The following is a 25,246-nucleotide window of genomic DNA, read 5'->3' on the forward strand; positions in this document are numbered from 1 at the left end:
AAAGAAAACCGTCACCGTTTCCAAATTTTTGCCTGTTTAACTAAAAAGTGACCGAGCTCTTCCCTTTGTATTGTCTGCCTGTGACTCGTCTTGGTCTCCCTTTTTAAATATGAAAATGAAGCAGCAGCATTGACATCGAATGCGCCCCCCGCCCCCCCGGCCCCTCGGGCCTCGGCGAGGCGGATTTGGGGTGATGCCGGGTTTGCTCTGGCCTGAGCAGCCGGGGGTGATGCTGTGGGCCGGGCAGGGCAAAGCCTGCCTGAAGCCCCCTTCCAGGGGAAAATAATAAAAAAAAAGGGGGGGGGGGGGGGAACTGCTGCCACGTCCTGCCCGCCCTGCCGCTGCTCCGCTCCTCTCCGCGCCTCTCCTCGCCTCAGCCACAGGTCTCCGCGCTCCCCTCCTCATCGCTCCCCGTCTCCACGCCTTCCAGCTCTCGCCCTCCGCGATGCTTTGATCTTAAATAACTCTCTCCTACCGCCTGCAATAAATTATGAATTAAGGTGCTGTTGACTCGTATTTACAACGTTAATAGCTTCCTTTTTGGGAAAAGATAGGGAATGTCTGGCCGAGACGGGAAGGGAGGGAGATTTCTTTGGGGGTGAGATGTGATAAAAACGGATTCGCAGCAGTGATAGACCAGGAACTTCTGACGAGATGACAGGCAAGCAGAAAGGCTTATTGCACAGAAATTAATGTAATAACACTTGCTCGAGCTACTTGAAATTGCTTATTATCTCCTCTCGCCTCTTGAACGTTATTTCTGCCATTTGTAACTGTAAGGCACAATAGCTGGTTTCTCGAAAAACTCGGTTTCAACGAGTTAATAAAGAAATGCAGCTTAAAAATGGTAAGGAACTACTTGCTCGTCATTTTTAGCCGGTCTGGGAGAGCAGCGAAGCTGTTGGGCGGTGAGGTGGGAGAGGCTGTGGCGAGCCGCGGGGCTGCGCGCAGGATGCGCGGGGCAGGGGCTTCTGCTCCGGACTTTCCCTTCCCAGCCCTGGCCGAAACCAAGCCCTTTCCCTGGGGTCACCGCCGAGCGCGGAGAGGAGAGATTTGGGGTTTGGGGGGGATGGAGCTAACGCGACGGGGGGAGCAGAGCCCTGAGGATCTGGGGCAAAAACAAGGAGCGAGGCAGCGCTCGGGGCTGGGGGGATAACGGTGCCCTCCCGGCCCGGATCCTGCACGGAGGGACGTTCTGCATCACCCAAGGGCCCCTCCGTCCCAGCCCCTTCCCACAGCCCCCGGCCAGGGACCGGGATGGGGAGCGCTCTGCCTTTCACCGCCCGGCCCCGCTCCCAGCCTGAGTCTGGGGTCTCCTCCCTCGTCTAGGTGCTAGCGTGGGTCTGGGGTCCCCTCCTGGGTCTGGGTCCTTATCTTGGGTCTGCCGTCCCCTCTCTGGTCTGGGAACCCCTCCAAGGTTGGGGGCTCTCCTCCTGAGTTTTGGGGTCCTCTCTCTGATACGGGGTGCTCTCCTGGGTCTGGGTCTCTTCATGGAGGTGTGGAGCTATTAACCAGGATCTGAGCTTCTATTCTGGTCTCTTAACCGGGGTCTGAGGCTTATATCCAGGGTCATATTTCGGGTCCGGAGCCCCACCCCAGGGCCAGGGTCCCCCCCCGGGGCCGGGAAGGCAGAGCTCGGGGGTCGGGGCAGTGTCCCCAGCACGAGGGCTTGGCCAGAGCGACCCGGCAGCCCTCGGCCACCCCATCTCCTCCTGACATGTGATTATTAAAGGGCGACAATTGCACAAAGACGTCTGGACCGGGGATAAAGCTCCGGTATTGATTTAACGGGGACTGCCGCCCGGGGCGGGGGCTGCGGGGTGGCTCCCCGGCACCGAGCCCGCAGCCGCCCCCTGCCAAGGGCCAGTTTCTCACGCTCAACATCCTAAGCCGACAGAGGGGGGGAGGAAAAAAAAAAAAAAAAAGGAACGCAACAAAATAAAACAAAATACCACTGAATAAAATAAAGTGGGGGAAAAAGAGGGCGAGGGGGTCTGCATCCGTTTGAATACGACGACTTAAATTAATACGGGGCTTGACAGAGAATGATGCTGTATTTCTGGCTCAGTCACCGTCCCTGGATCTCCCTTAATATTTAATGAAAGTCGCTGAGTTCCTCTAATTTTGCTACATAAAGGTTTACACTAGCAGACAGAGTTAAATATCCCCGCTCGGGCGGTGTGAGACTTGGCTGGCGAGCAGAGGGGAGGGAAGGGAAGAGAAGGGAAGGGAGGGGAAGGGAAGGGAGGGAAGGCAAGGCAAGGCAAGGCACGGGAAGAGGGAAAAGCGGTGAATTCTCATCCGAGAATCCGGTGCGAACATTTAATCTTTGCTCCTGTTGTCAGTTTTATTGACTCCTCGCATGTTGGAGATTGTAAAATATTTAAAAACGCGATCTCCCACTTCCTCCTTCCCTTTCAACACTCCCGGTTAGGACCAATTTGGTCCAGTTCGGAGACGGGAGGGAAGGGCAGTGCCTGTCTCCTGACCGCCCATCTTCCGCGGAGGATGCACTCCCCGCGCTGACAGGGGGGCAGGCAGCGGTGCCCCCGTTTGGGGCGCAGCTCGTCCCCCAAAGCTCCAGCTTCACTACCCTGGCCAGTGCCTCGAAAGAGGTTTCCCTGTTGGAGCTCAGCGACATTTCACACAGGAACCCCCGAAAAGCTCACAGCTGCCGGCCAGGTTCTGCTGGTATTTAAGCCCATTTTCAGCTCTATTTCTCCTCGGAGCTCTGCTAATCCCGAGGTGAATAACAGGCTCGAGATCCTAAATAGAAAGACATTCCTTGGAGCACCTTCATCAACTTTCATCCTAAGAACATTATCCCCTCTTTCCATCCATCACCATCACAACCTTAGCGAGATCCGGGCGCTAGAAAGCCACGCAAAGTTATCCTCCTGCTAGAAAAGCACAACGAATTACCCGCAGTGAGTTTATTCCCCTTTCTGTGGTTGTCAGTAGTTATGGGGACAGCCCGCCTCTGCTTGGGGTCCCTCGGCAGCGCCCCAGTTCCCCATTGTTCTGGTTTTGATGGGCAAACTCGCTTTGCTGCCTGCGACCAGCTCCCTGCCTCTCTCAGAGGCAGCTGGCTACCTTGCAACCTTCCTGCTGCAACCCCTCTCTCTCTTTTTGCGTTTTAAATCCAATTTTAGTGCCTGGTTTAAAAGGAGGCACCTCATTGCCTTGCTTTGCTAAAGCAACCTGTGCCTGTTCGCCAAAGAGGAGTCCTGCCGAGGGATGGGGAGAGGGAACTGGGGAGAAAATGGGTTATCGTTGATGAAGGGATGCTGCAACGCAGGACTCCGAGCTGTAATTTCTATATTAAGGTCGTGCTCTTTTACTAGGTGTATATGCCAATGAGGCGTTCCCGGTTTACCAAATTTATACAAATCTCTCCTTAATTGGTAATCACAGATGCTGTAATTTAAGACCCCCAGCTACAGAGCTTTCATATTAGCTGCTGATCTATTACTGTAAATCGTCTGAAATAATCAACTCCAGGGAGTGGGGTAGAGAGAGATCCTCGCTCTAAAATATCATCGCTTGCACATCATTTTCACTCGAGAAATGATTTATCTTGGACACCACTATAAACAACACAACTCTCTCACAAACACACACACAATGGCAGCCGCACTGCTGCTGACATGTTTATTGTAATAAATCAAGAAAGGGGGAAGAAAAAAAAAGAGGTTGCGAGGAGAGAGAGGGAGAGGGAGAGAGAGGAATATTCCTAAAAATATCAATGAAATGCCTCGATGGGTATAAACACACATACCACCATGTGAAGAGAAATGGGAGGAAATGAAGACGGCTATTTGTCACATTTTACGACAATAACATTAATAACAAACAATAAATTTACATGGACATATAGACACGCTAGGAATTGGGAAGCCCCTGCTACTTACAATAATCCAGCCCTCGGCGTGGCTTCGTGGTTCCTGAGAATTGTTTTATTGCAGACTCCTCTCCCTCTCCCTCTCTCCTCCTCTCCCCCTCTTTCTCTCTCTCCCTCTCGCTCTTTCTCTCTTTTTTTTCCTCAGCTATAGGCTTGTTTTTTAAAGGACAGTTGAATTTCACGTCAGACACAAGGAGACCATGTCTGCGATTTTCCTGACGAATACATATCTATTCTGCAACCTCTGCATTAATTATTTAATGAATCACGTGATGGGGAAGGGGGAAGGGGGTCTCTCAGTTTCATACTCAAAGGACCACTGTGACCTTCCACCGGAACAGTATTTTTTTAAAGAAGTTTCGAACTGAACGAAGCTTTTCGAGGTGGACAGAGCCCCCCCCCTCCCCGGGCTGCTCGCTCGGCTGCCTGGCACGGCCGTGCCAGCGCGGGGTGAGGGTGCACAAGGGCACCCACCTTAGCCCCTTCTCTGGTAAAAGGCACGATTTTAGGTTTATTTCCCCATCCTCTGGCCTGCCTGGAGTTGGGAGCATTTAAACCCTTCTCCAAACCTTTCCTTGAGGTTGGCTTTGCTGGACCTTGGTTCAGCTAAGCCACATGGTGCTTTTTTTCTGTCTTTTTTTTTTTTCTTCTCGCCACTGAGATTTTTATTACAATCTTGCACTAAATAGAACAACTGTTTTGGAGACTAAATCAGCTAAGAAGGAAAACTCAAGGTTTTAAAAAGCTCAGCCCTCCCTTCGCCTCACTTCCAGGCCTTTTCTTCCTGCTGCTGTTATTGTTTGGCCAGCATTTATTACATTAATAATAATAATAATTAAAAAAAAAAAATCAAATTCTAACTCTGAAGAGAGCTGCCAAGTACAAGGATCCTGGAGGGAAAAAAAAAAAAAAAAAAAAAAAAGGAAGGAAAAAAAAGAAAAGAGCAACAAAGGGAGCGGCTGGGAAGGCCGCGGAGCAGGCACAGGGCAGGAGCCGGGCGCGCTGCCCTGGCACAGCGCTGCCGGTACAGAGAGGGCAGCCAGCGCGGCCCCGCCGACCTCCACGGGCACGGGGAAAACGGTCATCCGGGGGCAGGCACCATGGAGAGCCTGAAAGCCTCAGGACCGTGTCCCAGAACCCCCAGGTATCGGGGGGGACACCCCAGGGCAGAGCCTCCCCCCATCCCCATCCCCAGCATCCCTACACCCGGCTACACCGGGAACCGAAATTCCACACACCCCTCCGCGGATAAAGCCTGGAGGGAACTCGTATGAAACGTAAAAATTAATTAAAATAGCTTAAAAGCGCTCCCCCCCCCCTTTAAGCTGAGCCTAGGGGGGTGGGGTGGGGTGGGTGGAGGTGCTGGGCTTCCCCCGGCCAGGAAGGAGAGAGCGGGGAAGCGCTTCGTTTTCAAAACCCCTCGATTATTCCTGAATCGATTTTATCGAGTGGACGTAGCTGTCGGAAAAGAGACAAGTTTGGTCAAGGTGTGGGAGGAAGCGGGGGGGGGAAACCCGATTAAAAGGGGCTCCCGCCGCTGGGGGGGTCCCACGAGGGGAGGAAGCTTCGGGGGGGTGGGCTTTTATGGGAACTTCAGGTCAATTCAGAAGCCGCAACTTTCGCTTCACACAACCACTTCTTTTTTTTTTTTTTTTTTTTTCTTTTTCTCTTGTCATAAACCGAAGTGTCCCTGTGAATGGAGCCGAGTAAATAAATTTTCAAAAGCGGAAAAAAAAACCAACCCGGAACTGAGCCATCCCAGGCAGTAAACGGGGCAGATACCCACGCCCCCCACCCCCCCATCGCCTCCACTGGAATTTTCGGGTTTGTTTCATGCTAAAGAAGCCCCCTTTTCGATTTTTTTTTTTTTTTTTAAGCCCCCAGTTCAAAGGGTCGGAAACGCGGCCATAAACAGCAGCTTCGCCCTCCGAGGTGCCGTGATCAAAGCCGTTTTCTTTCTAAAGATAAAATGAACGTTTATATAGTGAGAAAGCGAGATTGATTTACGGATTTAAACACGCCGTTCTTATTGCGGATCATAAATCTGTCACCGGGGCTGAGAAACTCCCAAGCCGCTCGCCGAGCCCAGCCGCCTTTAAAGCGACCAGCGCTATACTGGGGGCAGCACGACCCCCCAGGCCCCCTATATCGGGCAGAGCCTCCCCATATCCAAGCACATATAGATGTATATATACATATTTATTTATTTATGCTTCCTCTATACCCCTTCTCTCTAGTAACTCCGTCTCAGGGGGGTGGGTTACGCGATTTTTCTCACACAACGACCCTTTTTTGGTCCAATTTTGGGACCAAGAGGTAACAAAGGGGTTCAGCAGCCCGGCCGGGACCTATGCCTGGGGGACTGGGGTGGGGGTGGGTCCCGGCTCGGGGATCCCGGGGATCCTCTGGCGCTGAGATCCCCCGCGCAGCTCCGCGCCGCTCCGCGCAGGCAGCTGGGCACAGAGAGGCTTTTGAGAGCGCCGTGGGCAGGGGCGAAGTGGGAGGAGGTGCGGGGGGAGGGCGAAGGGAGCGGAGGGGATGGAGAAGGACTCTCGGAAACAAAGGAATTTCTGAAAATAAGAGACGAGATGAGACGCAGGGCGAGGGGAGCGCCGGGCTGGAGGTTTGCGCCTTCGCTGAGGGCTTGCGGTTGGGTTTCCCCAAACTATTTTTGTAAAGCAAACAGCAGCCGGTCTGCTCCGCAAAGCCAACCCGCTGCAGACCCGCCCGCGCCCCCCTCCTTCTCTCTCCCTTTCTTACAAAGGAACGAAGCAACAAGCAAACACCGAGGGCTTTTGAAGTGAAATCAGAGGGGAAAGCGTCTGCCGGGCCCGGGCTCGCAAACAGAACCGTTAAACCGTGAGAAATCAGAAATAAACTCACTTTTAAGACCCTTTCCACTCCTTCCCTCCCTCCCCCCTCCGCCCCTTCCCCTCCCGGTGCCGGTTCCCCTCTTCCACGGCCCAAAACCGCGGTGCGGACCGGGGCCGACGGGACCCCGCAGACGCAAAGTTTTGCTGAACTGCGGGCTGAGCACAATGTCCAGCCTCGGAGAGGTCAAGGGGTTTGCGAGGTCAGTCCCCGGCGATAATACACAGCTAATCGCCTAGAAAACGTGTCCTCTGCGTGAACCCTATCCCCCGATCGGGGCTTGCCAGCGCTGGGTTTTGTCTCCCCAATTTTCACCCCTTTTCCTCGCCTCGGTGCTCCCCCACCGCTCCCGGGACGGGGCAGCGGCCCCCGGGAGCACCCGCACTCCCAGGACACCGACAGTCCGGGGGCAAATACACCCCCTTGGACACCCGCAAACCCCGGGACTTCCTTATCCCGGGTGACCCGCACCCCGGGACATCCTCATCCCGGGTCATCCGCACCCCGGCGCTCTGTCCCCTTTTGGGACCCTGCCAAGCCCTCCCCAAACCGGCCCGTGGCGGGCGGGGGCATCTTGCTCGCAAAAACAAATTAAAAAACAAAGAAAAAAAGAATATATAAAAAAAAGGGGAAGGAGGAAGGAAGGAGGGTACCCCCGCACCTCCCCGTCGGGGGTCCCCGCGCCGGCCCGCCAGAGGTCCCGTAGCAAAGCTTCGCAGGACCGAGCCCCAGACCCGCACAGCCCCAGATCGAGGGACCCCCCCTCACAAGTAACCCGCTGCAAATTTTCCCTGCCCGCTTCCCTCGCTCACATCGGTCAAAATAAAACGAGAAAACAGAAGGAAAACCCCGCACAAGAATTCACGTGTTGTTTTTCTTTCTGCCCTTTTTTTTTTAGCTCCTTTTTTCTTTTGCTTTCCCCCAGCTTCCTCGTGAAAGGAGGCAATAAACCGATCAGAAATGCATGCCAAGAGAGCAGCTCCGTTACCTGGTTCGCTCCCACATCCTTTTTCCAACGCCCCAGAGACGGCCCTCATGGTTTGGGTGGTTTCTTCCAAAGTGAGAGGTCTGGGGGAGGGGGTAGCTTTGGGGGGGAATGTGTTTGGTTTTGTTTTTCTCCCCCAAAAATAAAGCTTTCACCTTTACGATCCAGATTTTATTATTAATATTATTATTTCCCCTGAAGATTCTTGTAGGGCTCCGGGTGCTTTTTTCCCAACAGACGGTCTGCGGAGATATGCTGTTGAATAACAATGGGAAAAGGATAAGTATTTAAAGAAAAGAAGTGATTAATGATTTTCTGTATAATTCTCGCATTTTTCTTGGCTTCTGTCTGCTTATAATGGCTGTGAACTTTTAGGTCCTATAGAGATCTTCTTTTCTCCCCCTTCTATTCTATTCATACTTTCCAGCTTTGATTTGCTTCTATAGACCCCACATTCCTGGAAGCATATGCCTTTTTTTTTTTTTTTTAAAGAACTATTTTTTGCCATTCTTAGAAGCACTATCTTGAAAATAACACCCTCTTTACAACTCCAGCAGATCAAAGAGAGAAACAGTAAAATAAAATGCAACAACAACAACAGAACACCCCAGCCTCAGGCATTACAATAAAATACAGCCCTTGCCACCCTCCCCGGGGGAAAAAAAAAAAAAAAGGAAACTTTGAAGGTTTGCAGTTGCTACCTCTAAAAATGCGCTAGTTATCCAAACATACATCCATAAATCCATTTCGTCTACACCAGAGCTTGTAGCAGATCTGTACCATGTGACTATATTAATATTATTTTAAAGTATTAAAATGTCAATAGAAAGAAAAATCTAACGGCCCTTTGTTTGAGTTGGGGACACTTTATTTGCGGTGACCTACGACAACTGAAGGAATAACACATAAACACACCCTGGCTTTAAATATTTCAAGCCCTGCCGTTGTTTCTGAATAATGTGGGGGAATATTTCGGTCCTGATGGGGGGTCTCGGAGAATTCCGTGAACATTGAAAAAATAAGCAAAAGCCTTTTTTTTCTTTTTTTTTTCTTTTTAGAAGCAAGTATAAGAAAGTGATTATTTTCTTCAGCTGCTGGGGAGGCTTCCTCCCCCTGCGGACCCCACTGCTCACAATAGTGGGGTTTTTTTTATTATTATAATTTTTATTTGCAACTTAGAACTGGAATGTTATTTCGTCCTGAACAGTATTTTCGATACTTTCTATGAGAAAGAAAATGAAAATTAATACAAGAGCTGCGGCTCACAAAAGAAGCCATTTGTCTTCTTGATTATCTATTTGCTTGTCAGGCTATGAGCTATCGCAGGAGCCAGCTCCTTTGTAATATAAAAATACACAGAAAACCTGCAAACACCGAGAAACATCTGTGCAAAAATTAGACTCATTAATGCATTAACTACCTTGGAGAAGGAGATTTTTTTTTTTTTTTAATCGAGAAGTCTCTCTAGAGAAATAGAACGCTACATCCATTCCTTACAGCAAAGCAAAGCGCTAATGACTACCTCTGTTTTGTCTGAGACCAGTTTGGGAAGAGCATATTAATATATGCTTAGAACAAATAAATCATAATATGTAAGGCTTAGCAGTACTTAAGGCTGATATACCCTAGTCAAACATCTTTTGTTTTCATTAGGGAGTTGAGGCTGTGCCATTGACAACAGAAATCCCTGTAAAAAAGAAACGTGCTGTTTAATTAATTTCTTTAAAATAGATATTATTTCTCACCCGAACAAAAAGACAACCCCTCCCCTCCCCCCCAAAAAAAAACCCAACCAAAAACCACACAGGGTCAGATTCACAATGAAAATTTTTATTTTCAATTGCGTTTTTTTGTTGCTGTTGTTCCTTTTCTCTGCTATTTACAGGTAATCCTGGACATCACGGAGGACAAAGGGAGGGGGCGGCGGCCGGGCGGGGTGTCGGAGCGGGCCTCGCCAAACCCCTGCGCACCCCGACAGGGACGAGCCCTCACCCCGCCGTCCTTAAGTCGTATTTCCAGTACAAATCTGGGCTAGACAGCGGGAGAGGAGCTCCCCCCGTCCCCTGCCCCTCACCCTAGGCCGGGGGGGTGAATCCAGGTGCCACAGTTTCTAACCTAAACCCCTTGCTTTCCCCTCTCCCCTCCCACACCCCCTTTCCCAGACTCACAATTAACCTGCTGGACTCAAAAAAAAAAAAAAAAAAAAGAAAAAAAAGGCAAGGGGGGGTGTCCTACATCCCTCTCCATCCTCTTGCTTTCTTTGTCCACCACCCACTTGACCTAATTTTCCTTCCCCCCCCCCCCCAGGGTGGCCCCCACCTCCCACTCCCACGCACGACCAACGCAGTGTCCGAGAGCCCCCCCGCTCCCCACGGTCTGTGTCCGGCGGGGATTTTGGTTGTGTTTCTTGGTGGTTTTTGTTTTGTTTTTTTTCCTCTCCATCACCGGGCTGTGCTAGAACCGCCGCATCTTTGGGATGGGGGGATAGAAACTTTCCATTTGTGGCTGGCAGGCGAGAAAAGAAAAAGAGGAAGAAGAGAAAAAGGGGGTGGTGGGGGTGGTGGGGAGAAAATCCAGTTCGTCTTGAAGAAACTGAGCCTCATTTATTAAAGTGAGCGCTGGTTGTCGAGGTAATAGCAGACATAAGGTCCATCCTTTGTACGGGAGAGTAAACATGACAAATGGGGCAGAGCTTGGCGTGATTAAAGATGAAACAAGGATCCATCTTAGCCAAATCTGAAAACTACTATCTACAGCCTTCTTTTAATGGAAGAGAGGCACAACAGCACAGCTCTGCTTTGTTGCAGCTGAGTCTCCCTCTGTTCCCCCTATAAATAAAGAGCACCCCTCCTTCCCTCGCTTCTCGGAGCATTTAAAAAAAAAAATTATCATGTGTTCCCTACACACACACAAACTCACACCCACAAACACGCACACTTCATCCATCCAAGGAATAGTTATAGGCTGGTGGCTGGTCCATGGGATCGGTTTTGAGATCCTCCTTGTGGGATCTGCAGGCTGGCAGAGGAGCTGGAAGAATTAGACCTGATCTTGGTATTTGGTAACTTGTGATCTTTTTTCCATTTCATCCTCCTGTTCTGGAACCAGATTTTGATCTGGCGCTCGGAGAGGCAGAGGGAGTGGGCGATCTCGACCCTGCGCCGCCGGGTGAGATAGCGGTTATAGTGAAATTCCTTCTCCAGCTCCAGGACTTGCTGCCTGGTGTAGGCTGTGCGGGAGCGTTTCGGTTCCCCTCCTGAGTAATTGGGGTTTACTGAACAAACACAAAGGAGGAAAAAGAAGAAAAAAAAGGGGGGGGGGGGGGAATGGAGGGGAAAAAAAAAAAAGAGCAGAAGAAGAATTACCGAGCTGTTCCTTTAATGGGTCCTTTCCCCAAAAAAAGCATCACACATTCTTTTGGTGGGGGGATATACTCAAAAAAATACACCGCCAACCTTCTAAAAATATACCCAGAAACTATCTCCAAATCTCCACCTCCATCCTCATTGCTTGACGTGTATTCCTGTCTAAACGTTTTTATAAGGTCCCCTAGACGCGTTTTCCATGCCCTCTGTGTGTGCATATACACATATATATACACACCTCTACTGAGCATCGCTCTATTATCCCCAAATCTTTAAAGTTCCCCCTACACACATGCAAACAGGCAAACACAGACACTCCTTTTTATTAAATATCACGCTAAAAAAAAAGGGGGGGGGGGAATAGTAAAAGTTTACTCAACCCGCCACTTAAATACAAATTACGAAAACATAAAACTTAACTTATGAAGATTCAACAGCCATAAAAAAAGTAGCCTGCAAGAAATTGGAGGAGGATGGTAACAGAGACTTCAAAGGCACATGGCCAAGCAGAGCAATAAAAATTTATGGAGGATGTAATTATACCGCTCTGCAAACAGGCGATCGTAAATCTCCACGAATGGTTATTTTACAACTGGTGCAATAAGATTTCTACAAGACTTTGAGGTGCTACTTACTATAAAGCAAAGCCACTTTAGTTCACTTACCCGTGCTTACATGGACTTTTTTCATCCAGGGGTAAACTACCGGCTCTTTGCAAGAGGAATTGGAAGGGCTTTGGTTCAGAGAGTTTTGGCTGCAGGAGGGTGGTGGGCTGGGGGTGACCGGCTCGCAGGGATGGTTTGGCTCAGAGAGGTGGCTCTGCAGTCCGGCCGGAGGATGGACATGACCCCGGGGGGATAACACCGCTGCTGGGTGGCCGGAGCTCTGGCAGGACGGGTAGAGCTGCTCCTTGCAGGCTGACCGCGGCTGGTACATCGCTTCATGTTGGAAAGTGCCCTCTCGCCTCTGGCTGCCGTAATATCCCGGCGAGTGATTGGGAAGGTAATCGCTGTGGGAATACTCTTCACAGGGTGGGAACTTGGGGTCCACATAGTTGGAGTTGATCAAAAACGAGCTCATGGCCATTAATTTCTTAGAATTGCACACACGGAAAAAAAAATATATATATCTCCTAAAATTTATTCCTGTCCCCCCCTTTACTCGTTTTCCTGTTTCGTGAAACCCTCCTACTTACTGTCAAGTGAACAAAGTTGGAGTCCATGTGACAGCGCGGGCCAATGGCGCGTGCCCCGCGGTCCCCGGATAAGGAACCGAGCCCAGCGCGAGCGCTCCGGGCCCCGCGTCCCCGGGGAGGCGGCCGGGGGCGCCCGCTCCCCCCGGCCCCCGGCCCCCGGCCCGGGCTGCGCAGCGCCCGCGGGCGGGAACCGGCCCCCCCGGCTCACACCCCTCGGGGGTGTGTCCTGCCTCGGGGCGGGGGGCAACGGCGCAGAGGAGGTGGGAAAAATAAAAATGCACCCCCTACCCCACCCCCCGAAAAAATTAAAATAGAGGGTAAAAATGCTTTTTCGGGGGGTGCGCGGCTGCGGCTGGGAGCGGCTGCCCCGGCGCATGATCCATGGCGGTCCCTTCGGGTGGTGGTCGCATCTCATTCCCTGCTAAGGTGATGCGGGAAGGGACATTGCGCCCCGAGCCTGGCAGAGATGAATAAGGCTTGTTTGGGATCGATAAGAAATTCATCAGCTAATTCGGGGTACCCGGTCTCCTAAATCACATTTAGCCGGGCTCTGAGATTGACTGTTTTCCCACGCACCGATGGAAAAAGGAGCCCGTCCTCCAAGCAAGAAATCAAGGACTTGATGAACAATTACAAAAGCGAATTAGCCCAAGTCCTAACGCAGCTTCGCCTCGCCCTTCTCGTAATAAAGACGCTTTAAAAGCCAGCGCGATGCAGCTGCCTCGCAAAAGCCGCCCCCAGCCCCTCAAATTCGTCCTTAGACCCGAAACGCGCAATAAGCTCCCCACCGGCGGCAGGACAGAAAGCAAGGGTGGTTTTTTCGGTGTCAGTGCTGAGATTACACAAACTAATGCAACAGTGGGATCCTGGCTCTCAAATCGCAGTAATAACGCCCCTGTCCCCCACTCCCCTCCTTTGCAGCTCAGATTTTATCTCCAAGTGATGATAAAGTTTATCGCAGGAGCGCTGGAGTTGAGCTAAGGTCAAATCCAAAGTATTTCTTTTCAGCTATAAACCGGGTTTCTGGTTAAGCCCTTGTTTTCACCCTTTTATTTCGGGTTCTGGAGATGTGGGTGGCTTTTTTTTTTTTTTTTTTTTTTTTTTTGGGGGGTGGGGGTGGGGTGGGGAAGGGGGGTAATGCCTTCTGGGTTTGTGACCTGTAGTGTTTGTGTCAACTACATATTCCCCTAGATACGAATTTGTGACCCAACTTCCTTTACACAAATTCGGATCTACAGGGTACATATAGAAGACAGATGCATCCTCCTCGGTCAGAGATCTTCGCCTACCGCCATAATTCTCTTCTGGGGCAGGGGGGTAAAGTTTTGTGACTCGAGAGATTAAGAATTAATCCATAGGTAAAGAAGGTTAAAATATCCACTCTTCAGAGGAAAGACGATTAATGAAAACACCAACTCAGTTTCCGAATAGAATAGCTGGTACTAGGATAGAAACACTTGCACTTTTCTACCCTCTCCTCCATACCCTATACATTAGTTTTCAGCTGTGCTAAAAATAATCAGCCCTTAGAGTGAATATATAAGTATAGGCGCACAACGAGTCTCGAATCCAAATAATCGTCAGCTAAGAGCAAAATGCCATAGCTCCGTCCCCCTCCAGCCTGAAACCCCCGAAATTATTTTCTGATACGCAGCGCAAAGATTTCATCAATTTTTCGTTCTTGGAGGTCAACCAAGGTTTGGGTTTATACGTGCGTGTGCGGATAAATTATAAAATAAAAAAAGAAAGAAAGAAAGAAAGAAAGAAAGAAACAGATGAAAAGAAATACAGAATGTAAAGGCAGATGGGACGACAGGTTTTTTTTTTTAATGACAGGCAATTCTTTTTACAACCCGAGAAAAAGATCAAAGGCGTTTCATTTCCGAAAAAGGGATATAAAGCAATAAAATATTCATACTGTCTAGGTAATGAACCTTCATTCGGAACTAATGAGGGTAGCATCATGTTGAGATTTCGTTTAAAATTACAGTTGCCCAAGAGATTAAAAGTATAGCAGCATCCTCCCCCACTCCTTTTTTCTTCCGCCCCCCCCCCCCCCCCCCCCTTTTTTTTTGTATTTCAAAAGGCAGAACATTTTTTTGGTCAAGTATCTCCCGAATTAATTGCATTTAAATGCCACGGTGGAGAGGCTATCAAAGAAAACTGCATTTTCCCTACATGAAAATTCCTGACAAATATTTTAAATATATTGCACAAACTCCTGCAATTTTCCTAACACAAACCAGTCGTGGCCAAGACTGAACGTCCCAGTTTTCCCGGACACACAATGGCCCGAGAGTTTTCAGGTATTTTAAGGTGAATAGTCGGTTTTCCTGAGAAAACGTGTAACTCCCAGATAAACAGAAAAACGAAGACATATTTTCAGAAATAAGCCCAAATGCACCTAGGACAGCCCCCGGACCATTGCACACGCCTGAGCAAACCCCAGTTTTCCAGCAAAAGCCGCAAAGCAAAGCTAAGGCGCCTCCTGCATCTCCCACCTCCAGGAACCGGCACCTCCGCTTTGCTGGGGAGCAGGCGGCAACGCTAAAATTTACCTTCCCCTCTAAAACCTGCCATAAAAGTAAGAAGCCAAATCAAATCTGCTTGTACAACGTGTAGATGGATGCCATAAAATAATTCTACAGAACCAATCCCATTAGAGCTCCTTTTTTTTTTTTTCCCTCCTCTCTTAAATTTTATTCCTCCTTTCCAATCCTCTCTCTGATTTATTTTATTGTATTTCTTCGCAGCCGGTATCGTAGTGATCTCCTAACAGAGGAGAGGACCCTGAACAGAAATAACTAGGCCTATTCTGTATTTTTAACCCCCTCCCACATCCTTAAAAAAAAAAATCAAGAAACCCCGGGTTTAATTTTCCTTCCCAGTGACACAGGGGGTTTGGGGCCAGCAAACCAGCACCCCTAGCGTTTACCAGCAATGTTCCCCCCACCACACCTCCAGGAGATCCCCCCTTCGCCGCCTCTGGTCCCAAATTGAAGGCAGCCCCTTGCTGCCCCCCCCCTCCCCGCACACCTTTCGCTGGGAAACCGCCCCACGCCGCGGAAGTTTCCCCCAGCAAATTCCACTCGAGCTCTTTTCCATTTCAAAGCCACCTCAGTCGGGGAGGGCAGGGGATCTCCCCAGACCCCCGGCTTGTCCCCCACCCCCTCCATGGGGCAGCCGGGGGAGCCCCCAACCCTCTCCAAAAACCTCTCAAAGGCACCTGCCAGTGCAGGGGGGCTCTGAACCGGCTCCTGCTGCTGAGCTCCTCTCTGGTCACCCCAAAAAGGGGGGGCACTAGGCGGGGTGTCCTCCCCAGCCCAGGTGTAACGCCGGCAGCGGTACCTACCTTGGCAAAACGTGGGTCCTTTCCTGGAGTAATCCCCGAGGGGTTTAGGATGCTCCCTCAAAACTTGGTAAGGTTTTGCAGGCGGAATCCTATAGAAACCCCCTTATCACCCCCTACCCCCCCCCGCCACCCCCCTCCCCAACCCAGCCTGGCTGTTCTCCTCTCTCTCTCCCCGTGTTGCTTTTTCATTGAGATTATTTCTCGATAAGAACACTAATTTCTCTCTCTCCTTCTTCTTCTTCCTTTTTTTTTTTTTTTTTTTTTTGGTGGGGTTTGGTGGTGCCCCCTCCCCCCACTCCCCCAGTATAAACCACTATTGTCCTTAAAGGCGAGCGGAACTGCTCCTGGCAGCGCCAGGAGGCCCTCTGAGCATTTTGGGGTGGGAAACCCGCAAGTTTTGGTATTAATCTCATAGTTTGTCAGTCTTTGTTAAACAGCGAGGCGTGTCCGCAGCGCGGCGGCCGCCGAGAGCCGCGCTGACCCGCGGTTCACCCCGCGCCGCGCTCCCTCCGCGCCGCTCCGCGCTTCATTTTCAAGGCGTTTTGTTTTGTTTGATTTTTTTGTTATTATTTATTTTTTGACCCCCGGTTATATTCCCCCGGAGATCACATTCTCCAATCTGACAGCAATGAGGATGGGGATGTCTTAATTTAATTTCCTCCCCCCCTCCTTTCGGAAGCGCAAACCTTTTGGGGGTGTGTATTAAACTGGGACACCAACACCCCCCAAATCACCCCTGGAAAACGGGGAGCGCTAGAGGTCTGAGGTGCTTCTTTAGGGCAGAACTTTTGGTAAGGAGGAGCCGGCGCCGTGAGCTGTGTAAATGCGCGAAGGGTGGCGGCGGGGTTAGGTGGAAATCAGCCCACACCTGTTTTGCAACAGGGAAACGAAGATTTAAACCTTGCGTGGTTTCCCAGCCAGCCTTGTGTATCCTTTTCATTTCTAATGAAAAAAATAAATCATATTTTCACCTCAAGCTGGTGAAGCAGCAAGCGAGGGGCGCCGGCGCGGGGGGCGGGGAGCGGAGCATCCCTGCCGGGGGCTGCGGAGATCCAGCCGTTATCTCCGCGTTTACACCGCCAGCTCCAACACCGCGTTTCTCCCCCCGATAAAGAGGTCATTTAGAAAGTAGATCGGGATTTAAAAGCTCATTTCATTGTCCGGTAGGGGGAAAAAAACACCCCAGAATAGAAGGAACCCCCCCATGAATCGTGTTTGCAGCGCCTGGCCGGGACTCAGGAGACCCTCACCCCGGGGCCAAGCCGAGTCCGTCCCGAGCAAGGGAGATAAATTAGAAATACCCTTGAAAATGATACCTTTAATTTCCTCCTTCTCTGCCCCCTCCCTCCCTCCCTCCCTCCTTACATCTCTCCAAATGAACTCACTTCAAATGCACGCGCAGCCTCGCGTCCCTAAATTGAAAGTTAAACGTTATGATGTAGGAGTGAATATTATAAGGAAAGTTGGGAGGTGGTTTCTTTTTTTTATTGCCGTGAAATTATACCTGCTTGTTTTAATATCCCGAAAACAAATGGCCTTTATTATCCATTACCTGTTCTATAAACCTGGAGTAGAAATGACTGTTCTAGAGAGATAAGTACAGTAATTACAAGGGCGAAGAGATGGATCACCCAAGTTACAACTAAACGGTAGCCCTTATATAGTGATATTTTATAAATACCAAGCAAATTCATGGCAATTAATTAAACCCGAGCCTTATCACACGAAACAAAACGCTTTACGTTCTCTTGAATTTCACCTACTCCATGAATATATCCGCATCGGGAAAGCAAATGGATTTTCCAGAATGCCTTTCCCAGGGCTCTAATATTCTCTCTTTCTCTTCCAAGAAAAATGACCCTTGTTATAAGTATTTAGTCACTGAAAATATTTGAAAGCCGAAGGGGAGGCGGGGGGAGCAAATTTGCAGGGCTTTCCCCCCCCCCCCCCCCCTTTTTTTTTTTTTTCAGAAGAGTTTGCCTTGCTACGACTGTTTGCTTAAGGAGCGATTGAAAAGATCTTCCCCAGTCCCAGTGCAAATAATATTTAGAGTTTGGAGGGTTCAAAGTCTGGCAGTGTAGAAATAACTTTGAAATGCCAAGGGAAATATTTATTATATCAGTTCATTAAACTGTTGCAATGCCCAGAGTGGAGTCACATTTCAAGGAAGAAATATAAAACATTTCATTCAAATTCCGACGGAAAGCGTGCTGCAAAACAAAATTAGCTACTTTAACCGGACCCAGCGACGAAACGGGCACTTAAAAGCGCCTTTAAATACATACACTGAAATTTTTAAAGCCATCAGCCCATTGATTTTGCCTATATATCATTATTCGAGATTTCCTACGATTAAGGTAGAAACGCCCGCAGTAAATCAGGGACGTTATTTCGTGTGATTCTTTCAGGGGTTTTGGGTAAGGATTTGCACTCATGCCGATTAAAAAATATTTGGCGCTGGGGCTGCGGCGCCCGGGTGGGGAGGGCGGGGGGGAGACAGGCACCTCTCCAAGGATTTGGGAAGTGTTTCCAAGTAAAGATGTTAGAACGCATTCTCACCAACCATGTCAGAATTTTTTTTTTCTCGGTATAATTTAAACCCTATCCAAACAAAATTGACGCTGGAATGAAAATTATTTTTTAACTGCTAGCGTTAATATCCTAGAGGGACCTCCACGTAATTGGATTTAATAAATGCATTTCCCCTTATATTCTGTTAATTCGACTCCAAATAGCGTTTCAGGGGTTATCTTAGAAAAATACTAAGAAGTCGCTTGGCGTTTCCTCACGGGAGACCCAAATCAATCTACCTTATTTTCTACCGACATCCCACCCCAAATCCTGCAGCCCGCCCCCCCCCCCCCGCCCCCCCCGTTCGCGGCTGAAGGTCGCTCCCACCTCGCTATCATCTTCTCCCATCTCTGCCCACAACCAGAGACTCTTCCTCCCACCTCGCCCCCCTCCCCGCTTTCTTTCTCTCTCTCCCTTTTTTTTTTCACACTGACATCAGTCTATCAGGGTTATACACAAGACTGAGTCACGCACAGCGTAAACTTTTGACCCTCAACTTTTTGACCCCTCGAGCTATAATGCTGTACTAACAAGCCCCCCAAGACCAGAGTTACAGTCTACGTCTCTAGAAACTAATGCGGAGCTGATTTCCCTATTTTATTTATTTTACTTTAAAAAGAAAAGGGGAGGAAAAAAACCCTGGACATTTCTTAGTGATTTTTTCCCCAGGGGAGAACAAAAATATCAGAGCTTTGCAAACACGAGATGTTTATCTCCAGATCACCCATTGCTGTCTTAGCAGATTTTTTTATTCCCTCCCTGTTGCTCCCCCTGCCCCTTTTATATTTAAAAGAACAGGAGGAAAAAATAATCCCTTACACCACAGCTGCGTTGGGTTATTTATCTTTTGTTTGAGCTTTTAACCTAGGTGAGTTGTTGTCTGCGGTAATTAGCCTGCTCTGATTTTTATTTTGTTTTCGGGGGGTGCTGGGGAAGGTGTGCCCATGGGGGGCCTGGGCGCACCGGGGACTCGGCGGGGCGCACCCGCGACCGCCCGGGGGGAGCCGGAGCCTTGGGGGAGGCTGCGGGCGGCCGGTGCCGCTCCAGCCCGGCCCGGCTCGGCTCGGCCCGGCCCTGCTGGCAGTGAACTTGGTCTGAGGCGGGCTCTGCTGGCTGCTCGGGGACGTTACAGGCGAGGCGGCCGCGCCGGTGCCCTGCCCGGGGTCGCCTGTTCCCCCCGCTCCATCCCAAATGTTTTTTTTATCTCCCCCCGCCTTTGCACAGTCCCCCCGCACGACCAGAGCCCCACTCCGCCACCAAACAAACGCCTTTACACCAAATCCCAGCGCTGTAATTTGTTTTGACTTGAAGGAGGGATATATACACGCGTAGATATACATACACATACATACACATGTTAAAAAGAGATAAATCAAAGGGGGGGGGGGGGAAACCTCGTACTAGTCTTATTCTTTCAACGCTCGCTGTCAAAATAGTTTCTTTTCAAAGCTATTTAGGGTAACAGAACACGGAAAAACTGTGCCGGGTGGACACCTCTCGAGTTAAGTTATCAACCTCCTTCCAAATATCATTTATTTAACATCAGCAGAGGAAAGAATGGGGAAAAATCAGCTCAGACACCCAACAGCCAGGCTCTGGAAGAAAAATTCATTCTTAAATCCATTCTAGGACTGGAAAGAGACCCCGGAGGAGGAGCCAAACTCCATCAAAGTCCTTTTCGGGTTCCCTAATTGAGGAGGGACCTTTATCCAGAAGATTTTAAATAATCTCGTCAGCTCGTTCCCTTCAGGTCGGACGTGTAATTAAAAAAAAAAAAAAAAAAAAAAAAAAAGGGGGGGGTTGGGGCTGGGGGAAAGGGACAGCCAATTTCTCAGCCTGAAATTCAGCTGTGGGGGAGGGAAAAGGGTTTGGGAAGAGGAGCTGGAGAGAAGGGGCTGGTTTCCTTGGAAAGCTTTCCCTGCTTGGGGAGGTCGGAGTGGGGGGGTGGGCTGGAGTAATTTACAGGACTGTTGCAAAGAAATAGGTGAATAATCGGAGTCTTCCTCTAAATAGAATGAAATGCAAGAATTACAGCCCGAGCAGTGCATTTTCTAGTCCCTGCCGCCAGCCCATCCCCGCCAAGGCAGATAAGGACCCACACCCTCCCAACCTTCAGTGTTGTGTCCAGAAGAAAAAAAAAAAAAGAGAGAGAAAAAAAAGGAGATCCCTTTGGCTTCTGAAAAGCATAATTACCACATTGTTGGTATGTCTGTACTGGAGCAATATGAACCACATCCAGTCCTTCTCCAACCCTCCCCCTCTCATACTGCCAGTCACCAACACACCCAGGCAGTGGGACTTGGTAAATTAAAAAAAAAAAAACAAAAAACCCAAGAAAATAAAAAAAGAAAGGAGGCAAAAAAACCCACCCTGGAGCTTATGTTTTCCTTAAAAAGGTGACCCGGCAGCCCCCGGGGTCCGTGTTGTGTTGGGATACGATGCTCACCCTCTCCTCCGAGAGAGGAGCCGGGGCTGTACAAGTCTGCTGACCTCGGAATGATCCCTCTTGCCTATGAATTATTGATGAGATATGAGCTCTGATTTCTCTTTTCAGTATGCAAACCCCATTATACTGTTAAAATGGCGATTTAATCGTTTAGAATAGCTTCGCTTTTTTCCAACTCATTTGTGCCCCTTCCTTTTCATTTAATTCTCTTAATTAAATCCTTTAACAGATTTTAATCACTTTTTGTTGAATAAAATAAGACATCATACGCATCTGTAACTAGGTTACCTTGGCGAAGTTTGTTTTTGGTGGGGTTTCTTTGTTTTGGTTTTGTTTTTAGTTTGCCCTGCTTGCTTCCTTGGTTGAGTTTTTAAAACCTGGGTGGAAGGAAATTTTATTTTGTGTTGCGCCGTACCCGGTGAGGAAAGAAGGTCTAAAATGCATAAACGCTTAAAAAAATTAAAATAAATAAATAAACCCATGACATCCAAAATGGCCTGACAACAGCATCACAACATCGAGCTGCCTTTTGCATTGAAGCGCTTCCCAAACCTCTCTGTGCCCCTCACAAATGTGGTGTCGTCCCCCCCTTGCACCCCCCACTTCTTGCTAAACGAACCTGGAAACCGAATGAGTATTTTACGGGTGAAATTTCTATTTTTTCCGCCCTCCAGCAGCAGCGTGGCCATGGGGGTCCTGCGCCCACCCTGGCACAGGGCCCTGGGGAGATGCCCCAAAAGGCAGCTTGAAGGCAGCTGTAATTAATACAGATGCTCAGCTCGGCTTTTCCAGGCTGTCGAGCCTGGGCTGGCTCTTGGGTGAGAAATAACTGCTTTGGGGTTTTGGTGGGGGGGTTCCCTTCAAAGTACCATGAGGTTTATACACTGTTTACTAAACGAAATAGGAAACCCTTCAGGGATGGGGAGAGGCTAAAGAGAAAGGACTGGGGGCAAAAAAAAGGCACAAGTAGACATGGTGGCACCCAGTTTTAGTAAGCGAGAGGTGCTGTGAGCCAGGTGAGCTCACGGGGCGCTCCCCTGGGCTGTGGTAGACTTTGCACATTTGGGGCAAACAGCTCCCACCCACGAGGCCATGACCGGACCTCTGTTTGGGGAGTCCTTAAATCATAGGGTTTCCCCATTCGTACCCAGAGTCATGGCATAAAGGTCTGCACAACTACAGGTTTAAGCAAGATTTTCCTTCTAATCATGTCCTAGATTCTCCGTATTCTTAGACCCGATATTAAAGCGTTTCATATTTATTCTGTCTTCCACAGCTACAGAAGAACTAATTGTCCCGTGTCTGATATGCCATTAAAGTGAGAGAAACGATGAAAAATGCAAAGGAAAAATCCCCGCCTACCTGCACGGTCAGAGCCCCGTTTTCCTGTTTACTCTCCTTATGCTTCCTTTTCACCAGCAACAGGGAGATTTTTTTTCCTTTTCTTTAAAGGATGGTGGGGGGGAGCCTGTGTTAAGCCTGTGACCCCTTCCAGGCTGTAAAATGGTAGACAATGATACCTCCTCATGCCTTACAGGAAGCTGGAGGTTAACACCATGTAAGGGGGAAAAAAAAATAATCCCCAGATAAACCCTTCCAAATCCAACTTGTTTAAAAATAAAAAAATATCCAGACCAAAAAAACCGTGCTACAGGCTGCAGGTAGAAAGCAGATCTCGTGGACAGAGAGGACAGGTTTTCATGTGAGTAATGGAAAGGAGAGGGATGGATGATGTTATTATGCCAGCAACAGAATCCAGCCCCTGGTCCTTTGCTGCAGCACAGGCCCGGTGCCATCTCTGTGCCAAGGATGCTCAAATCAAGGGAGCGGCACAGGGTTGTTACCTGTTGTCACCCATGCAGGCATCTCCTGCTTTCTGCAAAGTCCTGGAGCTAAACTGCATGGCAAATTCCCCTTGGTCTGGCTTTCTGGGACTGCTCCCCCCCTCCCCCTCCCCGAAATAGCACGTTGGGTACACCAAGCGATTAGAAATTATGGTACTCAAGAAAAAAATTCCTGTGTCTCCTGTGCTCGGAGTGGATTTGGAAGGAAAGTTTGCCTGGGATTACATAAAAAATTAATACCTCTGAGTGGGGAGGTGGGGATGGGACAGTGATGCAGATGATGGATGGGGAAGAGGTGGGTGAATGGGTAGGTCTTTGGATACACGGCGGGATGGACATATTTTGGAAACACGGTGTCTGTGGGTAGATGCGTGCATTGAACGTACGGTTACATTTTCAAACATACATTAAGGCGCAGGGGTGTCACTTTTCTTGCCTAAATCGCTCGCTATCGTTTGAATGAGGAGAAATTATTTCCAGTCACCAGTACAGATCAGAAGGGCAAAGAATTAGCAGGCCATCACTTGGACTGACCCCAGCACGATCGCACACCTCTCCCCACATCCCCTCTTTTCCAAGCGTTTCTAACCCCCTGTAGACAAACCGCCTGCAGCCTGTCGTGTTTCTGCGGCTAAATTCACCTTTACAGACCATACACCACTGAAGCCTTTCAAGATCACATAAAATATCTTTATTATCAACTGCAAAGCAGGCGTGCAGCTTGCACAGAGCTTAGGGAGAGGCTGGTCAGCACAAACCCAGCCTGCTGGATGGGAAAGGCTCCCTGTGCCTTGAATTCCCAGCTTTAGCGTTTGTGTTTACAGGTTTGCAGAGCAGAGGTTTTCCAGGATTGCACTGGCCACCCTCTGACTGCTCGGCGAGAAGCCAGAAGTTCAGATGATAGCAAAGATATTAGGAGATACATGGAGCAGGACAGGAAAAACAGCCCAAGGAAGGAAAAGCAATCTCCAAAGTGTGCTAAAGGGGGACATTCTGCTTTGTGTAAAGGAGACGGACATGTGTCCACCAAATGTTGTCTTACCGTAAAAAAAAAAAAGGGGGGGGGGGGGGGGGATAGAAGAAGCTTGTGACTGCTCCAAATTCTAGAAAACCCCCATTCCGCCCCCCTCTCCCCCCCTCCCCAGTACCTCCGCTTTGAACTTTTAAAATTATTATTATTATTATTATTATTGAAGGAGCGAGGAGGAGGCAGGGAATGGATGTGAGTTGGTTCAGGTGTAGACAAAGTGTCCCCCCCCACCTCTCCTGCAGATGTGGCGAGTTGACTTTCAAAAAAGAAGCAGCCTTTCCAACGCTGGAGTTTGGGTTTTTTCCCCCCTCTATGTTGTTATATCTGCATTATTTCGCCCTATTTTGCTCTATCTGCGCGGCCGCGGAGCCAGAGCCTCCGGACGGGGACACCTGCCCGCCCCACCCCGAGCGGGGGGCTGCAGCCCCAGCCATGGCAGGCTCCACTCTCCTGCCCTTCCCCGCTAACTTGTTTATTTTCCCAAAGAAAAAGGCTGCTGCCTGCCTTTTCCAGAAAGATGTCACCCTTGGAGGAGCGAAGGAAATCTGTGAGATACCGGTGGGTTCAATCAGATTTGGAGGGTCCGTATGCAAACTGCAGCCTCTCTGATTATTTTTCTGTAGCACTTCAAGACAGGCTGGAGACATAACAGCGGTCATTCAGTGTCTCCATATGGTAGAAAAGAACTACGGAAATATGAAGACACTCGTTTCTATTATTGGGGGAAAAAACGAAACCCAAGAGAAAAAAAAAAAAAGAAGGAAAAAAATGGAAGGGAAAAAAAAAAAAGCCCTGGGGAAAAAAAAACCGGTGTCTACACAGGCCGAACGGGGAAAAGAAAAAAAACCACACGTATTTCTTTGGCAAGCAGGCGAAAATTATTAAAATGAAAAGGTGTTAACAACCTGAAGAGCACAGACAGAATATAGCTAATTGAAATGCAAAGGCACAGGCCAGATCTGTGGCTGTTTGCTAGCAGTACAAACAAACCACACCGAAGCACCTCCAGTAAACCAGCGAGAGCCTTTTAGACGGCGAAGGACAAACCCAAACTTTGCCTGAACTACACATGTCCCCCCGGCAAAGACAGGATGGAGTTTGCTTTGCGATGCAAATCTTTACAGATTTTCTATTTCTCCCGCTTGCACAAAGTTTACTTGCGGGCCTCGAAGCTGTGATGGGAATGTAATGCAATTCCAGCTCTCGGGAGGATAAGGATTAGGACCTTCTAAAAGTGAGAAATACAGCTCTGAAAGAGAGACAGACCCTCTTTCCTCCCCGCTCAGCCTTCAGCCATATCAACCCTTTAAAATAGTTTAAGCAGATAATATTTCAGAAGAACTTACTTTCAGCACTCCAGTCTACTGGCTCTCTGGGCTGAGAACTGGACCCGCAAAACATGTTCCCTGCAATTGCAACGTTTATCTCATCTGGAAAAGTGCTCACCCATTGCTGCCCCTTACAAGCCAAACCAAGCAGTTAAAGTGTCACTTAACATTCTAGAGAATGTGAAATATATTGTACATTGTCAACTCCCCAAAACCATAAAACTAACTTTATGGACCTCACGTGACTTTTGAGAGCCAGTGAGGGGTATCTGTCTGAGGTCTGGGCGATTTTTACGATCTAACTTCTAGATAAAACCCTATCCATTTGACATCTAAATGTCATACCCACTTTTGGTAT

At 49.1% G+C, this 25,246-nt stretch overlaps 1 protein-coding gene and 1 long non-coding RNA gene across 2 annotated transcripts; both read right to left on the reverse strand.

The window, feature by feature from the left end:
• Positions 1-7,913: 7,913 nt before the first annotated feature.
• On the reverse strand, positions 7,914-25,036 carry LOC129734359 (uncharacterized). Its single transcript, XR_008729984.1, has 2 exons — positions 24,907-25,036; positions 7,914-8,012 (listed from the first exon to the last, which is right to left on the reverse strand). It is a non-coding gene; the product is annotated as an uncharacterized LOC129734359 (long non-coding RNA).
• On the reverse strand, positions 9,567-13,431 carry HOXB4 (homeobox B4). Its single transcript, XM_005440036.3, has 3 exons — positions 12,318-13,431; positions 11,788-12,214; positions 9,567-11,031 (listed from the first exon to the last, which is right to left on the reverse strand). The coding sequence occupies exons 1-3, from the start codon at positions 12,342-12,344 to the stop codon at positions 10,715-10,717; spliced, it is 771 nt and encodes a 256-aa protein (XP_005440093.2). The 5' UTR covers positions 12,345-13,431; the 3' UTR covers positions 9,567-10,714.
• Positions 25,037-25,246: the final 210 nt, after the last annotated feature.

Source organism: Falco cherrug, chromosome 20, assembly GCF_023634085.1.
Source record: "Falco cherrug isolate bFalChe1 chromosome 20, bFalChe1.pri, whole genome shotgun sequence".
Lineage (NCBI taxonomy): Eukaryota > Metazoa > Chordata > Aves > Falconiformes > Falconidae > Falco > Falco cherrug.

Bases quoted from the DNA above. Each gene is read 5' to 3' on its own strand.
- HOXB4 (XM_005440036.3), bottom strand. From the start codon at position 12,344: ATGGACTCCAACTTTGTTCACTTGACA. The intron at 12,215-12,317 runs GTAAGTAGGAGG...TGCAATTCTAAG, and splicing joins CCAACTTTGTTCACTTGACA to AAATTAATGGCCATGAGCTC. The intron at 11,032-11,787 runs GTAAGTGAACTA...GTGTTTGTTCAG, and splicing joins AAAAGTCCATGTAAGCACGG to TAAACCCCAATTACTCAGGA.